Source organism: Diaporthe amygdali (assembly GCF_026229845.1).
Source record: "Diaporthe amygdali strain CAA958 chromosome Unknown NODE_58_length_245710_cov_65_198243, whole genome shotgun sequence".
Lineage (NCBI taxonomy): Eukaryota > Fungi > Ascomycota > Sordariomycetes > Diaporthales > Diaporthaceae > Diaporthe > Diaporthe amygdali.
The window spans coordinates 129045-143668 of NW_026517078.1; the positions used below are offsets into that span (position 1 = coordinate 129045).

The following is a 14624-nucleotide window of genomic DNA, read 5'->3' on the forward strand; positions in this document are numbered from 1 at the left end:
AAGCAAAGGGACAAGATTCAGAACCGGAACACAAGCACGAAGGTGACAAATCAAGTCCAAGCAATGTATGATGTGGAGTGCAAGAGTTTCATAGACTCGAGGTGCATTTTGAATATTCGCCAGACGCCCATCACGTTTATGTATGTTGGCTCGCACGCCAACACCATTTCGGAAGATCGGATCAACCAACACGACCGACGACGTATTGAGGGGTAGGGGTAGGTATATGTCAGCCCAATTCAGATAAGGAGTAGGGGGGTATCCATGAAAATCTGTTCTAAATGCGTGTGTACATGGAAAACCAAAGCATGCGGACACGCCCGCCGCCGTTGAACCCATCTCGAGAACCATAGATCCCACACAATGACCAGTGTGCAGATGAGGGGACCCTAGAGCCTCGATGGAGCAAGCTGCTCTAGATTCATTGGATGGTGTCCACGCGGCCCGCCCCTGTCATTGTAGTCTTGCATATGGAGTCCACCTTCGCGTCTTCGCTCTTTGACTAACGGCGCCGAAATTCATGTCGTGAGATCTGAAGCCAGAGCTTTATACGACTGCGGCAGTCGAACGAGACTCCGAGGGTAAAAGTGGAGGCCAATGAATCTGTCCGACGGAGGTTTGCCCGGACATTGCTGTGGTTCTGTCTGGGAAGCCCGCCAATGCTGTCTGTAACCGGGGTGTCATCGGCCGCGATCGTCGGGAGGTTATCCCAGACTAAACAAGCTTTCTGCCGCCTGCATTAGTCTGTGGGCACGCAAAAGTGGCGCCGGCCGTGGATTGTCACCAGTACCATTTCGGCCTGTCATCCTGTCGTCCCACCACCTGTCGTGAAGAAAGACGTTATTGCCGGGTGTTTTACTTTGTTACAAGTGCTTATGTGATCATTTGGTCTCATATTTTCACAGCGTGATAACCAATGCCAGCCCACGCCACAGCCGTGCGGCCACTCTGGTATACGTCGTAAGGTTTTAATGCTGGATCTCTTGCGGTGTCTCGGAGACTAGAACACCGTTTATTTCCGACGCACATTTCCGACGTGTGGAAGTACACAAAGAACTATCGATCAGAGGAATCCCCATGTCCTCGAATCAACCTTTCATTCAATGCAAAGAAGAAGGTTAGTCGTCTGGTGGATAAGTTGATTGGCGCTGTGTTGCGTCAAGGACAGCCGTGAACGTCACCATTGTACAGCTTCTATTCTAGCGCTGACTGTGTAGCTACTATACAACCTTATTATTCCTCCGGCAATCCGGACACAGCCGACGCCCTGGATGATGCGGAGCTGCCAACCATACTCATCTGACTGACAGTCGGTTATCGATGAACTATGGTGCCAAGTTCCTTCGACGACAAGGGCCCCGATTTCCTCTTCAATTGGAAACTCAGCTTCCCGCCTTGCTCGTGTGTCCAGTGGATCAGCTGGGCCTTGCTGTGCGCGGTCCACATCCCTTGGGGGGCATCCACCTCCACGTCCAATTCATCCTCTTCATCAGAACGTCTATAGTGCAACCAAGGAATGTACATCACAATATCCCCTCCACTGCCAGCATCAATCTCCAGATAGAAATTGCTAGTTTTCAAGTCGAAAGCCATCTTCAGCATCCTGGTCCCAGAGCTGAGAGACTGGACGTACGGTCGACACCAAGCGGCCGCAGCTCTAAAGCCTGATAGGTACTTGTGCCTTGAGAACGAGCCAGTCTCCGCGCAGTAGATGGATAGATCCTCGCCGTTCCATTGGTCACCCCACTCCTGCGTGTTGTTGGCGCTGTACGCCCATAGGGTGTAGTTTAGGAGATGATTATCACATCCACTCATTATTGCGTCCATTGCTGCGACGTGACTAGTATAGTCGCCGTCTTTGTACGCCTTCCCGCCGTCAAGGTTGAATGGGATGCCCGTTTCGCCAATCAGCGTGGGCACAGGATGGCTGTTCTCGTCTTCGGCGCCGCCGTTGACGTCGTTGGCGAGCTCGCCGAGCTGATCCGAGATGACTTTCCGCACCTTGGTGTTGCCAACACGCAAGGCCTTGAGTTTGTTGCTTATGTCTTGTGGGCCGCGGAGAAGAGCTAGAATATCTATGTTCCAGTACTTGTGCCAATGGCCTTTCATGATTGTTAGGGCGTCATAGAAGTGAGGGCTGTATGCCATGTGCATGTAGTCTCCATGGAGTGTAATATCCGACAGCAGGCTGTGTGGTGGAGGATCGAAGACCGACGTCTGGAAGAACATCATCGTATTTGGCGAGTGTTTTCGTATTTCCGCGTTCCATTTCTCGTAGAACGCTCTCCAGTATGTTGCTTTCCAGTCGAATGGCTTACCCACATTCCTGGCATCCTCATACGATCCAGGTGGAGGATGGTCGAAGTACTGCGGTTTCTTTAGCTGGCCGGTTTCGATATCCCAAACCCCGTGCTGTGCCCAGATACACTCTCCCAGCTTCCATTCGTCGGACCTGTCCCACTTCCACCTCAAGTCTTCATGTCGCAACCAACAGCGTCTGCCCGGCGTCACTGTCATTGTGCCGCTCTTGTGTGGCCCAGTCTTTCCTAATTTGAACTTGTCCACGGTCTGCTCAATGCCCATCCCCAACTTCATCGCTTGGATAGGGCTCGGCGTACTGCCTATCGTGGCACTCGCTTCCCTTTCCATCTTGTCCAAATCTCTCCACCCGATAAATCCGGGCTCTGGTTCATTCATACTATCCCACCCAAACTCCAGGCCTTTCAGAGCATCAGCGAGCCTGCCATATGCAGCAAAATAGTGGTTCTGCAGGTAGTCCTGTATATTGACGCCGTCGAGCTTACACCGCGGGGCGAAATCCCTACCCCCAAAGAACAGCGCGAACAAGGTCAGCGCGGCCAGGCGGGTGTGATTACTTGTCCACATCATGTCCGGGATCGCATGCGGGTCTTTGTCCTTCCCGCGGCCGCCGTAGGTCGTGTTGTCGCCGTCTGTCGGCCATTCCGCGTAGCGCACCGCGGCGTGCGTGTCTGCGAAGCAGTCCGGGTCGAGCCCGCAGGCGTGAAGAGTCCACAGGGGAGCGCCACTGCCGCCTGCGAAGCGCGACCACAGGTCTTGGTGGGGGTTGATGACCACGCGGAAGTTGTGATCGTTGCAGAGTCGCACGAGGGAGACTATGTGTGCGATGTACTCGTCATCGTAGACACCTGGCCCGGCGTGCTCGAGGGCCTCCCACACGACCGGTAGGCGTAGGACGTTGAATCCAAGGTACCGCAGGCGAGAGAGCTGTGCCGGTGCATTGTGAAGGCTGAGTGGGCTACCAAGATACGAGATCTTGGCATGCGTGTCGAGTGATGAGAGCTTGTAAGTGGGCTGGCCAGGGGGGTATTTCCCGTCGGCAAGGTTAACACCTCTTAGAACGATGGTCCGGCCTGACTCATCGTGGAAATGAGTTGGCATGGTGTGTAGTGATGCGCGGGACCGCAGTCCTGTGTTGAGTCCAAGGCAAGCTGATGGTTTTGATTTTCTACACCAGTAGGCAAGGATGATGACATTCGGGAGTGCACGGTGCAGAGTGACAAACGGTTTCTGAGGCGATGCTCAAGCTTCACGATAAGTCCAAGAGATGTTCGTCTTATGTTTTGCTCTCTCTAGGACCTCGGTGACGTCAGGGAGCGTTCCTTGACTTTTGCAAGCGAGTCTAACCAAGTTCATCACTGTGGCTGGATTCCTTTGACTACTCAACCCGGAGCTCGGCATACTGGACATAGTCTGATCGCGAGCGTCTAAGAATGGGCCGTTCGAGCATGGGGAAACAGGCCCCTCACATCTCCTGGAGTGTTTTCGCAAGTTCGTACAAAATTACGCAGGTCTCTTGAAATGTCTTTATTTACTTGTCGGGTTAAAAAAGACCCCAATATGCACCGCCACGTCAAGTCTTCCTTCTCCCACGTGGGCTTCAATGAACCAAGTAGTACCCCAGGCGCGAAGACAACGTGAGCGGCGAATACGTGACTATTAGCATGCAACGCTCACTGGTGCAAAATCTCAGAAAATCACTAGTTTTTAATATGCAGACATGCACATCGTCATTCCATTCTATGACTGTCTGGCTAAATAGGAAGTGCTTCTCTATAGTAGAACTCTATTCGTTCGACTAATCTCTGGGGTATTCATAACTCATGCCAAGCAGTCTAGCTCAGCACATCGTAATGCGCATGCAAAGAAATGCGACGCGCATATAAAACAAACAACGAGGGTATCAATACTATGCAAAGTGCACAACCTCAACTCAAAATCTGTCCTCCAATGTGTACCAGAAGAGCATGACGATCTTATGCCATCATAGCGTTCTGGTTGTCAACCGTGAGGTCGCCCTCTTTCTCAGAGTGACGAGGCTTGTTGTTGCCGGAGCTCTCATCGTCAGAGGAGTTGAAGCCATATCCGCGAGCCATTTCGGCAATCTCGGCCTCGCTGAGGTGCGGCAGCTGCTCCGCTGCTTTGACGAACCCGATCTTCTCGTCGTAGCCCTTGGCGAAGATAAGGTCAATTTCCTCAAGGGAGCGGCCAGACGTCTCAGGGTAGAAGAAGTACAAGACGGGAAGGAAGAGGGCGTTGAGAACAGCGAAGAAGCTAAAGGTCTTGTCAGCATGCATTCGGTCAAGAGCTGGTGAGTGGCTGTTGGTGTCGACTTACAGGTAGGTGCCCCAGCCAATCTTTGAGATGAGCACAGGGGTAATCATGACGATGAAGAAGTTCCACAGCCAGTTCTGGGTCGTGGAGAGGGCGTTGGCACGAGCGCGGGTCTTGAGCGGGTTGATCTCAGCCGGGTAGAGCCAAGGCAGCGGCAACCAGGTCGCACCGAAGAAGGCGATGTACGTGAAGAGACCGACACCGGCACCTGTCGCGGCCGTCGGGGTGCCAGGAATGAGGCAGGCGAAGACAAGGACCATGGACAACATCTGGCCGATTGTGCCGATGAAGAAGAGCTTGCGTCGCCCTACACGCTCAACGACCATGAACGAGGTCATGGCGAAGATGGCGTAGACGATCATGTTCACACCGCCAAGTAGCAGAGCCAAATTGGGGGACACATCGAGCGAGTCCTTGAAGAGGATAGGGAAATAGTAGATGACAGCGTTGCAACCAGACAGCTGCTGCATAAACTGACTGCCGGCGCCCAGAAGCATACGGTGGAAGTGCTGCGTCTTGCCGTTGGTGAAAACCTCCCTAATGGGGGTAACTCCACCCATCTGCCCGGTAGCCTTGATGGCCTCGGCGATGAAGGTCATCTGGCCCTGGACATCGTCGTGGTGGCGCGGCTGGTCAGCTAGGGCCGCCAGGACGGTAAGGGCCTCATCGGTTCGTCCGTGGGAGAGAAGCCAGCGGGGCGATTCGGGGAGACGGAGCATCATGACGAGAATGATGATAGCAAAGACACACTGGAAGGCGATGGGGAAGCGCCAGACGAAGGCGTGTGGGCCATATGTGCAACCGTAATCGATCCAGTAGGCAATCATGGATCCAACAGCGACGTTGCCACCCTCGATGCAGATGAGCTTTCCTCGGTTGTGTGCGGGGCAGCACTCAGCCTGATAAGTCGGTACAGTCGAGGTATTGATGCCATTCCCTATGCCAGTGATGAACCGCCCAATGATGAATTGAGCCGTAGCACCATGACTTGGAGGGACAGAGGCAATCTGGATGATGACACCGACAATCATGACGGATGCGCCCATGAAGATACACTTGCGGCGGCCAAGCTTGTCGCCCATCATCAGGATGAAGAAGGCACCGACGAAGCAGCCAACAGCGTAGATGGCAGTCACAAAGCCTTGCCAGTTGCTGTCACCGTCGACCTGGGGGAAATCGTGAACAAACGGATCGGAGTCGATGATACCGGCCATAACACCTTGCTGAAATTCATGTTAGAGACGGTATGAACATTAGTGTTGAGGATGGGCCAGCTGGACATACGTCGAAACCGAACAACAGGAAGTCGGTTGTTGCCAAAGCCGTGATGTACTTCTGCAGGGTGTGCCCGGATTTGCTCCAGTATGTGGGCACGCCATGCTCGTTGTCCTTGTGTCCCGTGTGGGACATACGTCTCACCATCTCTTTGACCATTGTGCCTGATTTGGGTGCGAGAACACTTGCTCAGACAATGTAGATGGGGGTATGAAGGAGGAGGCCGTGGAGGCTTGATGGTCCAGTACTGGAAAGTCCGGGGAGGGAAAGGGGGTTCATTCCTGGGGATTTTGTTTTATATATTCATGCGACGACCGCCATGAGCCTGGCCGTAGCATATACAGTGATTAGTACACTGGTACTGCTGCTGCTGTATATGCGGTATGTCATCATGTGGGAGCAGGATCCATTTCTCCAGAAAAGGATGGAGCCTTTCTCGGACAAACAACAAAAAGATTTCACCCATCAACGTCATGGGTGTCCACTATCCCGCGGAGGTGGGAGTGGGTTTGTACGTGCAAGAACGTGGAGAAGGGGACCCAGTTGTGCCAGTATAGCTGGAGCCGAACTGGAGAGGACGCGGAGTGATAAGATGAGAGGTGAGATGGAAGAGATTGGGTTCGAACCTTGGCTGTTTGCCCAACGGGACGTGCGTCCTCACCGCAGGGTCCGCGCAGGGTCCTTGGTCGTGGGGCTACCGTGTATCTAGGTACTGTACGTATATAGCAGCGGCACGGCGCCAGCAAGGCTGCAGCAGACAAGGCGCCGAGCAATCCGGACGGTGCCCGTGGGCGGGAGTAAGGTGGGTACAGAAAGGCGGGTCGGGTGGGTCCCATGAGTGTAGATCTTCCCGACGTCCAAGGTGAGGGAGCAGGCGAGTGACGGGAAGGGCCTGGTTTGGTGTTGTCAAGATCTTACCACTTGCCCGCCGAGCACTACGTCGCAGCACAACGCCCTGGTGATCAACAGTTAGCCTAGAAGCATGCCAGAATGCGCAGCGCTCGGAGCGGCACTGGGCAACTTTGATCGGCGCAAGAAGCCGGGGTGTGCGTGATGCAGCAAGGTGTCGAATTTAGGATGCTGGCCACCGAGTGTTAGAGGCAGATCGGTTTTGGCCGTGGCCTGCCAAGGACCCAAGCGCCTGTGTTCTGGGAAAGACGCGGAACGCCCTCGGTTGTTGCTCGGTGCTACTAGATATGGGGATACGATGCTGGGACCCCGGTGTTGGACGTTGAATATTGGCGACCCAGACAAAAGTGCAGCAGTATGGCTTGTAAGTGGTCAGAGGCAGAGGAGCAGGTCCGTTTTTTTGCTCCAGCAGGAATCTGTACAGTCAGACAGACAGTACGTGCGAACCGCAGCACGCAACGAAGGCGGTATGTACGATAATGCAGGCCCTTAACTTGATGCAGGGCAGTCCGTCGGTACGTTAGTGTTACAGTAGCAGCTGAGAGATTTCGGACAGTGACGTCGAGGCCCACAGTTTGCAAGGGGGTTTGGCTTTGGATTTTCTGCCAACGCGTGCCAACGTCGTAACTCCTCTAAGATGAGGGTGTCGTGCCTGATTCATGTGAAGATGCGCCGTGGAACTGAAGAGGCAAAGGCAGAGGCGAACTATTCACTAGCAGAGATTTGCCCGCTAATCAATATTCCGTCCAGTCTTGTCCTGGCCGGCCTGCGAGAGTAGATTTACAGTAGGAATACCGAGTTGATTGTCGTTTCCAAGCCGGTAATGGCCAGCAAAAAACTCAGTCAGTTAGCCAGTCAGCCAGCCGTGGTGTCGTTGAAATGTTCGCTTAGTCTGTGTCGATCCCTGCTGTTTGAGAAGTCTGCCAATCCCACGTGAGCGGGAGAGGGAGTCTTGGTATGCGGCTCTCTGCCCTGGGAGTCTGGCGTCTGGGCAGCCTGGCATTAGACCAGGTAATGATGCATTTGCCTGCTTTAGTCATGGTGCGGTTTGGGTTGTGGGAAGAAGGATGTGAGGGAATGTTGTTTTTCCCTCGATGGTAAGCGGCCTGCAGGATTTGATTTGAGGTTCAAGCGTTGGGAGCCGCAGTTGCGTCATTCCCGCTGCTCGGCGCCCAGCCCTGGCTCTGGCACATGCAAGGAGCAGTTTGTCGGCCCAGTTTGTGTGTGTCGGGTTGGTCGGCGTGGTCTATGATGTATCCACTCTGCCGCCTCTGCCCGCCTGTTGCCCAGAACCTGCAGGGTCGGGCAGGGCTTATCCCGGCCTGGGCATTCCTCCCGTTGAATTAAAGTCCACATTCTGCTTGAGGTTCAGCGACCCTGGCTCGCCTGGCCAACTGAGCGAGAGTGCTTGTCAGCCCGGCATACCCTTTTCGTCAAGCCGGCTGCCGGCTGGCTGATAGAGATCTTCACCTTGTCCTTCTTGGCCGGATGCTGGCTAGATAATAACACGGCTGTTGGCAGGCATTCTCTTCTGTCCTTTGTGTCTGTCTCGTCTCTCTACCGGCCTGCCGGCCTAGCTGCTGGGTCACTGGATGTGTCCACGATGGCTGAATGGTTGCTTGGATGAACCCAGAGCGATGGTTGCGTCCCTGTCTGGGATAGACATCCCGACATGATCTGTTGCAACCGCCCCTGTTGATCAAGTCGATGGGTTTTGCCCTCTGGCCCTTCACATGCCGCTTCGACCCAGAATGGCAATTCTGCCTCTAGTCATTCAAACGATTAGTCAGGGCTGATCAGTGGAGTATCTCGGTCTTCCTGATGGGGACCGTTGGAAGTCGTGGAGTAGAAGCACGTGTGCAAGTGAGCTGACTTTGGAGTTCGCTGTTGCGTACACAGTGGGCAAAGGCCAACGCACTTGGCTTGTCTCGTGAGGTCGTCCAGATACCAGGAGCCTCTCCGTGCACCTCAGCAGTGCTTTGGCACCTCCTTATTGGCTATGCTTATCTGCCCGCGAGCTCCTGCTGTCGGGCTTTCTCCGAGAATTTCCCCCCAACCGTGCTCACTTTCTCCAGAGTCCAGGCTCTGGCTCTGGCGGCCCTGGAAAAGGCGGGCGCCGTTTAATCACGGTGAGGAAGTACTGTACAGAATGGACTGGGCTCGGAGCAGGATACTACCACGTGGTTCATCTGTTGCTCCAAGTATCACTGGCGAACTCCTGCAATAGGTTCCGGGCGTACAAGCCATCGCAATTGCTGGGGCAGTGCCATAGCATCCCCGGACATACCTGCGTGGAACACCAGATACCCAACGGCAAGTCGTTGCCGCGCTTACCAACGGGACCAGTTATGGGATCCACACATCGACCCAGGGAAAAGAGCGGCCCTGGAATTGTCTGACGACGGGATGCCTCAGACGGTGGAGTAGACTCCTGCGGTCGCCGTCTTGGCGCGCCGAACGCCCAGCCTGAGGGCAGGATTGACGGCGTGCAGGCTTGACGAGGAACCGGATGATGACCGCTGCCCGCGTGTTTTGGCCGGTTGATGCAGGGGACAAACGCTTTCGCAGGAGGGGATCATGCCGGAAGCACACCATTCTTTACTAAGACCAAGAGACTTACATCTTCTGCGAGTACTGCAAATATACGTAAGTCGGACTACGTAATGTCGGCTTGCAGATCTTATTGAAAGGCGGTGACACATGAAAAACAGGCCGGCCCGGGAAAGAAAGCCGAGATAGAAATATGAGGCCGCGCGCCGCTTCCACAAATCTCGGCAGGACGAGGATGTCGGCGGGCCGGCGATCCGTTCACGTCGAAGCCAGGAAATGCCCAGGACACAGTTATGCAAGAATATTATTGGTCGAGTACAATTTACCAAGTAGCTTAAATCACTTTTAAACTCCTTACCCTCCTCCCACTTTGCGCCTTGCTCCTTTCCTCATCCAAACCTAGGCCCTGATGAATTTTGGCTGATGGCTCAACTGGAAATCAGTCGTGGTCAGCTCTCCAACTCCAACCTCCATCCAAACCTTCTCCTCGAGACTCTGTCTTACCTCGCTCCAATTGGCCATGCTATATGGCATGGCATGACCTGCCTTCCAGTGAGGTGCTAACGGTGGAATATCTGCCGACGACATATCGAAGTCCCCTTCCTCTCCTTCTTCCTGCACGGCACTTGCGTCTTGACAACTGTCAAGCCTCTTCCTCAGGCTCTCAAAATCAGGGAGCTTGGTGAGTCCTCTGCCCACTATCGCATCTTCATGCCTTACAAGCCCATAACCCCAAAGGCCCGACTTGATGTCTGGCGAGTCATAGAACTCGTATGCGATGCCACCGGAGAACACGCGCGTCATTGCAGGTGAGTATATGGCCGAAGTCTCTTGGAAGATGCGTTTGCCGCACGCGCCCAGATTGCATCCGTACTGGGAGAAGAAGACGGGAATATGTGCATCGTCAAAGGTCTTGAGCTCCTGCTTGTAGCCAGAGATGTGAAGTGTTGATTGGCCGCACCAGTTGAAGTTTGCATACTGCCATGGTGTTAGCCACTTCGATATGTTGCGATATCTCAAAAGGAAGGTGAGGACGTACACAGAAGAAGTCAACCGTCTCATCTTCTATCCCAGCCGTAAAGTAATCAAAAGCCGTCCTAAGGATCAGTCTGCTTGTTGAAGCGCTGTATCCAATGGGAAGCTGTCGCTGCCCAGTTATCTCATTGGCTGTGGCCATGTACTTTTTGACATCCCTAATGACCGTCTTGATCATAGGTGCTAAAGCAGTCTGATAAATTGTGCTCATTGCACCATTGGCCACAATGATTCCTAGTGTGTTTGGGTACTGAGACATAGAGTCTATCGTGGCAAAACAGTCTTCGAGCAATTGTGAATTGTAAGGACGGAAAGTTGTCGTCGTCCCTGAGTCATCGCTTGTGCATGATGATGTTGGCAGGCTCTTTGATATTTGGTTAACCTCCTATCTGATTGTTGAGAGCCCCATGGGGCAGGGATACTTACAATTAGCACATATATGCCAGCATCTGCTAGGAGCTGCATGGCGGCATTGTGGTTTCTTGAGCTGTCAATGTGGTCTACGACCCGCATTAGGACTTGCCATACAGTCAACAGGATACGGAGTCCGGAGACTGCTTACATATGAACAGAGTGTTCAGCCCCAATTGCTTGAATAGAGTGATATCTCGGTGAAGGTCTTCCAAACGCTCATCCACGAGTGGGTCAAGAGGTCCCTGGCCGTGAAGGCGGTAGACCACGCCTTTGATGAGGAACTGGAGAACCGGGTTAGAAAATCAACAGGCTGATAATGCCATTGATGGGCACTCACTCGCTGGTCTCCCTTGAAGAAGTATCGCCCCTTGGAGTGGATGGGAGTGATGATATCACTCTGCCCTTGGATGACACCCATGGTTGATGATGTGTTGATGTGTTGATGAGACCAAGATCTAAGGAAGTGTGCTCAGTATTGTGTTATCTCTGATCCACGATAGGAGTCGCTGAAGCTGCCCATTGTGAGAGGAGCACATGGCGCGGCCATTATATATCATTTTGGTTGGCGGTGGCACCAGGGAACCCGCGATGCCGTGTTTGTTTCATCAGAGCGCAGCGCACTTCGACAACATCAGCAATGAAGCACGCCAGATCCAGATCCAGTGCATAACAGACGACGATTTACGTAAATGAGCCTCTTTTTTTGGCCAGTCCGTTGCAAGTTCTGGCAACGTGACGGAGTGAGGTGAAGCATTGACGACAAGGGTGAATTCATGTGACACGGTGAGGTTCTCCAAACGCTCCCGGCTTGGGACAATGGCACAATTCCAATTACGTTATAGCCGTTTGGCCTGGTTTCTCTGGGGTAATATTGGGGTAATTCTGGGGTAATGGATCCAAATGACTCCAATCTTGCGTGTCATTCGTAATTTTGTGCATGCTTTCTACAATGTTCGAGACTCAGGGGCCCTCAGGCCCGATGCAAGCCATCGACAAAGCTTCCACTCCTGTATCGACACGCGGGTGACAGTCTGCCGTATCTCGACCTCAACGTGTGTCGGTACGGCCCGCATTGTACCTTTTCGCGGCCATCTCGTCCGTCCTTGCTCCCCCTTTCAACCCTCATTCCATTTGACGCTATTGCCATCTCCTGCCACCTGGGCAGCCTGCACTCCGCGCCCAGGACTTAAGTACAACTTGGCGCAGTTGCGAGCACCGTCGTGATACGCAGAAGGATAGTAAGCGTCCTGTTGTGAGACTCTGTCACGAGCCCCACGTCAATATGCGCAATCCTTCGACTTGGCCCACAAAACCGGTGTGCTGTTCAGCGCCGCATGTCCCTCTCTAATGACCAACTCGAAGAGCGAGCGTACTTGTACAACAGCTCGTGTGGTTTACGTGGCTCATCAGCTTGATGCTATGCCCCTTAAACTTTGCAATTGACCACATGCCCAAGAGCACTGTTCAGAGGTAAGTCAATCCACAACCCCGTATTTCGTCAAGCCGCATGACTCGGCATTTCGGTATTTGACAAGGGCGGTTGGATACGGCTAACCCCTGAGACACTGCATCTGTGCTGCATAGGACTCCCAACATGTACACTAGGGTGGCGGGTTACCCGAACCACTCTCTTGGGTTGGTACCATGTTCTGCTGCCTTGACTTGCATCTTGCGGGAAAACCTTCCAATATTAGATCAACTTTCCGCCAGCATAGCTTGTAGGCCTGACCGTCTAAGGGCTTACGAAGAAAATGGATTCAATATGACCTCGTCATGCTCCGCCGAGAACAATGCCGGCAGACAAATAAACTCTGTCCTGTGACGCGACAGACCTGCTTGACGAAGTTGCTACAGCACCTGAGATGATCTACTAATTGCGACACCTTCGTCCGCCCGTCGAGAGCCATCCACTTGCAACCAAAGAAGGCAGTTGGATCGAGGAACCCACTGGCCACCTCGAGATTATACAGACATCACAACTTCAGCTGATGATGAGGCGATGTCCGCGTGTAAATAAGCGTCTCATGGGATGGAGACAAATGGTCACAAGTCCTAAGGCAAAATTTTGTCTGCCCTTCCTTCTATGCTTCCTCCTTTCTTCGTCATTCCGAGACAAATTTGCCACGGCCTCCTCCATGATATTCTGGGTTGTTTTTGGTTGAAGTTCAGTTCTAGCTCATGGCTGAGAGCGCCGGTGGTTGGACCAAACTTTGCGCAAAGAACGTCAGTTTTAGTCATGGCTGTCGCATAAATGCTACCTAGGTGCCTAGCTGACCTGGAAGGAATGTCTAGTCTAATTGCTACGTGTGTTTGTGTGCATTCCACAGCATGATGAAATATGCCATGTGGTCGAGGAGTGTGCATTGCTATAGACAAAATTTGTGTGCCTGTGGAGAATGTCTTCCCAAATATGATCACCTTGTCCGTCAAGCGGATGCAAAGTGGGCAAGTCAATCCGACCGTCAACCCGACCTTCGAGATCTAGCTCACCTCTTCATCTGACAGCTCCATATCCAAAGTCTCGAGGTCCTGATCCATACGTTCTCACTTCCGCTTAGTAAAAATGGAAATCACATCCTAGTTGAGATACGACCTAACTAAGATCGCACTCTTGTCCACGCTGTGTCTTGCCGCGGTTTCTGCCAGAGCCTTATCCAGTGGAACCCCTTGGCATGTGTAAGAGCAACCAGGCTGAAGAAGCTCTGGACAGCTTCCTTGCTCCTGAAGCCACGGTGCATAGCCTCCCGCCCGTTGCAGGTATGTGTGGAACTCGATTTGGTTGACGACGGCTTTAATCTCCGACGAGGCAAGGATGGTCTCCGTATGGGGACGGAGGAAAGTCGAGGCCCCTGCGCCTTTAGCCTTGCAAGATCACTGAACTTTCTCCATTTCCTTCCAGCCCATTTGTAAGTCTTCTTCTAGTTTGGCACAGTATGCACTACAGATGATATACCTGATTGCAAGTCGGCGCGCTCTTTTCGGAAACAAGCGTTTGTCTAACAAGTCAACGTCTATAGGCAGTCAAGCTCAAGACTTTTGAGGCTTGTGTTGATTGCACGAGGAATGTGCTCGATTGTATCCAACACCTTCGTCGAGACGCGGAGGCGGTCACGAGACACTTCACTCTCAGATTCATTTCCGTATATTTCAGCACGATCCAGGTGATGGTAGCCAACCGCGATGGCCTTCTTGGCCATGTCGGCGAGCTCAGACTCGAATGGACCTAGGGGTCGTCTTTGAACCATACGTCTCCGGTGCCGAAACGAATCTGAGAGGCACTTTGAGTTAATTGCAGGCGAGATGGAGATTGCGTGAGTGAAAGGAAGGGAGGCAGATGATCATGCTCATTCCTTGTGACACTCGCTGCCATCTTGCAACTTTCTGGTTGGAATGGTCGGGAACATTGTCGGGATATACTCGGAGAGCTCACTTCGATCAAAACGAAAGGTCTGCGATTGTCATATTTGCCAAAAATGATGCAAAGTGTGGACAAATGGTAAGCCCTGACAAACGACACCTCAGGTGAACTGAAACGTACTGCCCGTTGCATTTTAGTAAAATTTAAGCGTGGAGAATCCAGACCGTCCGAGAATCCAGATTATCCGCCTGCATTTTGAGATATTTTTGTCGCGATGTGCTGGACTACATCAGATTACAAACTTGCTGCTCTAGCCTCCACATGTTCGGCACCCAGTTGCTGGGAGCTCCATGGAGAACCATATGGGTTGAGAACCGATATGCACACTACTCACTAGCTAGGCCGAGATCGCAATCGGATCGGGGGAGCA

General features: G+C 52.9%; 4 protein-coding genes across 4 annotated transcripts; all 4 read right to left on the reverse strand.

The window, feature by feature from the left end:
* Positions 1 to 1314: 1314 nt before the first annotated feature.
* Positions 1315 to 3420, reverse strand: J7T55_001699 (glycoside hydrolase family 5; the record flags this gene model as incomplete). Its single annotated transcript, XM_053135703.1, has 1 exon — positions 1315 to 3420. One exon carries the CDS (start codon positions 3418 to 3420, stop codon positions 1315 to 1317), a length of 2106 nt encoding a protein of 701 aa, XP_052986636.1.
* Positions 3421 to 4295: 875 nt separating this feature from the next.
* On the reverse strand, positions 4296 to 6087 carry J7T55_001700 (uncharacterized protein; the record flags this gene model as incomplete). Its single annotated transcript, XM_053135704.1, has 3 exons — positions 4296 to 4593; positions 4657 to 5876; positions 5938 to 6087. The coding sequence occupies 3 exons, from the start codon at positions 6085 to 6087 to the stop codon at positions 4296 to 4298; spliced, it is 1668 nt and encodes a 555-aa protein (XP_052986637.1).
* A 3699-nt stretch (positions 6088 to 9786) lies between these two features.
* J7T55_001701 (uncharacterized protein) lies at positions 9787 to 11254 on the reverse strand (the record flags this gene model as incomplete). Its single annotated transcript, XM_053135705.1, has 5 exons — positions 9787 to 10365; positions 10427 to 10786; positions 10849 to 10922; positions 10985 to 11117; positions 11174 to 11254. 5 exons carry the CDS (start codon positions 11252 to 11254, stop codon positions 9787 to 9789), a joined length of 1227 nt encoding a protein of 408 aa, XP_052986638.1.
* A 2593-nt stretch (positions 11255 to 13847) lies between these two features.
* On the reverse strand, positions 13848 to 14556 carry J7T55_001702 (uncharacterized protein; the record flags this gene model as incomplete). The annotated part of the gene is made up of 3 exons (XM_053135706.1): positions 13848 to 14059; positions 14267 to 14285; positions 14497 to 14556. 3 exons carry the CDS (start codon positions 14554 to 14556, stop codon positions 13848 to 13850), a joined length of 291 nt encoding a protein of 96 aa, XP_052986639.1.
* Positions 14557 to 14624: the final 68 nt, after the last annotated feature.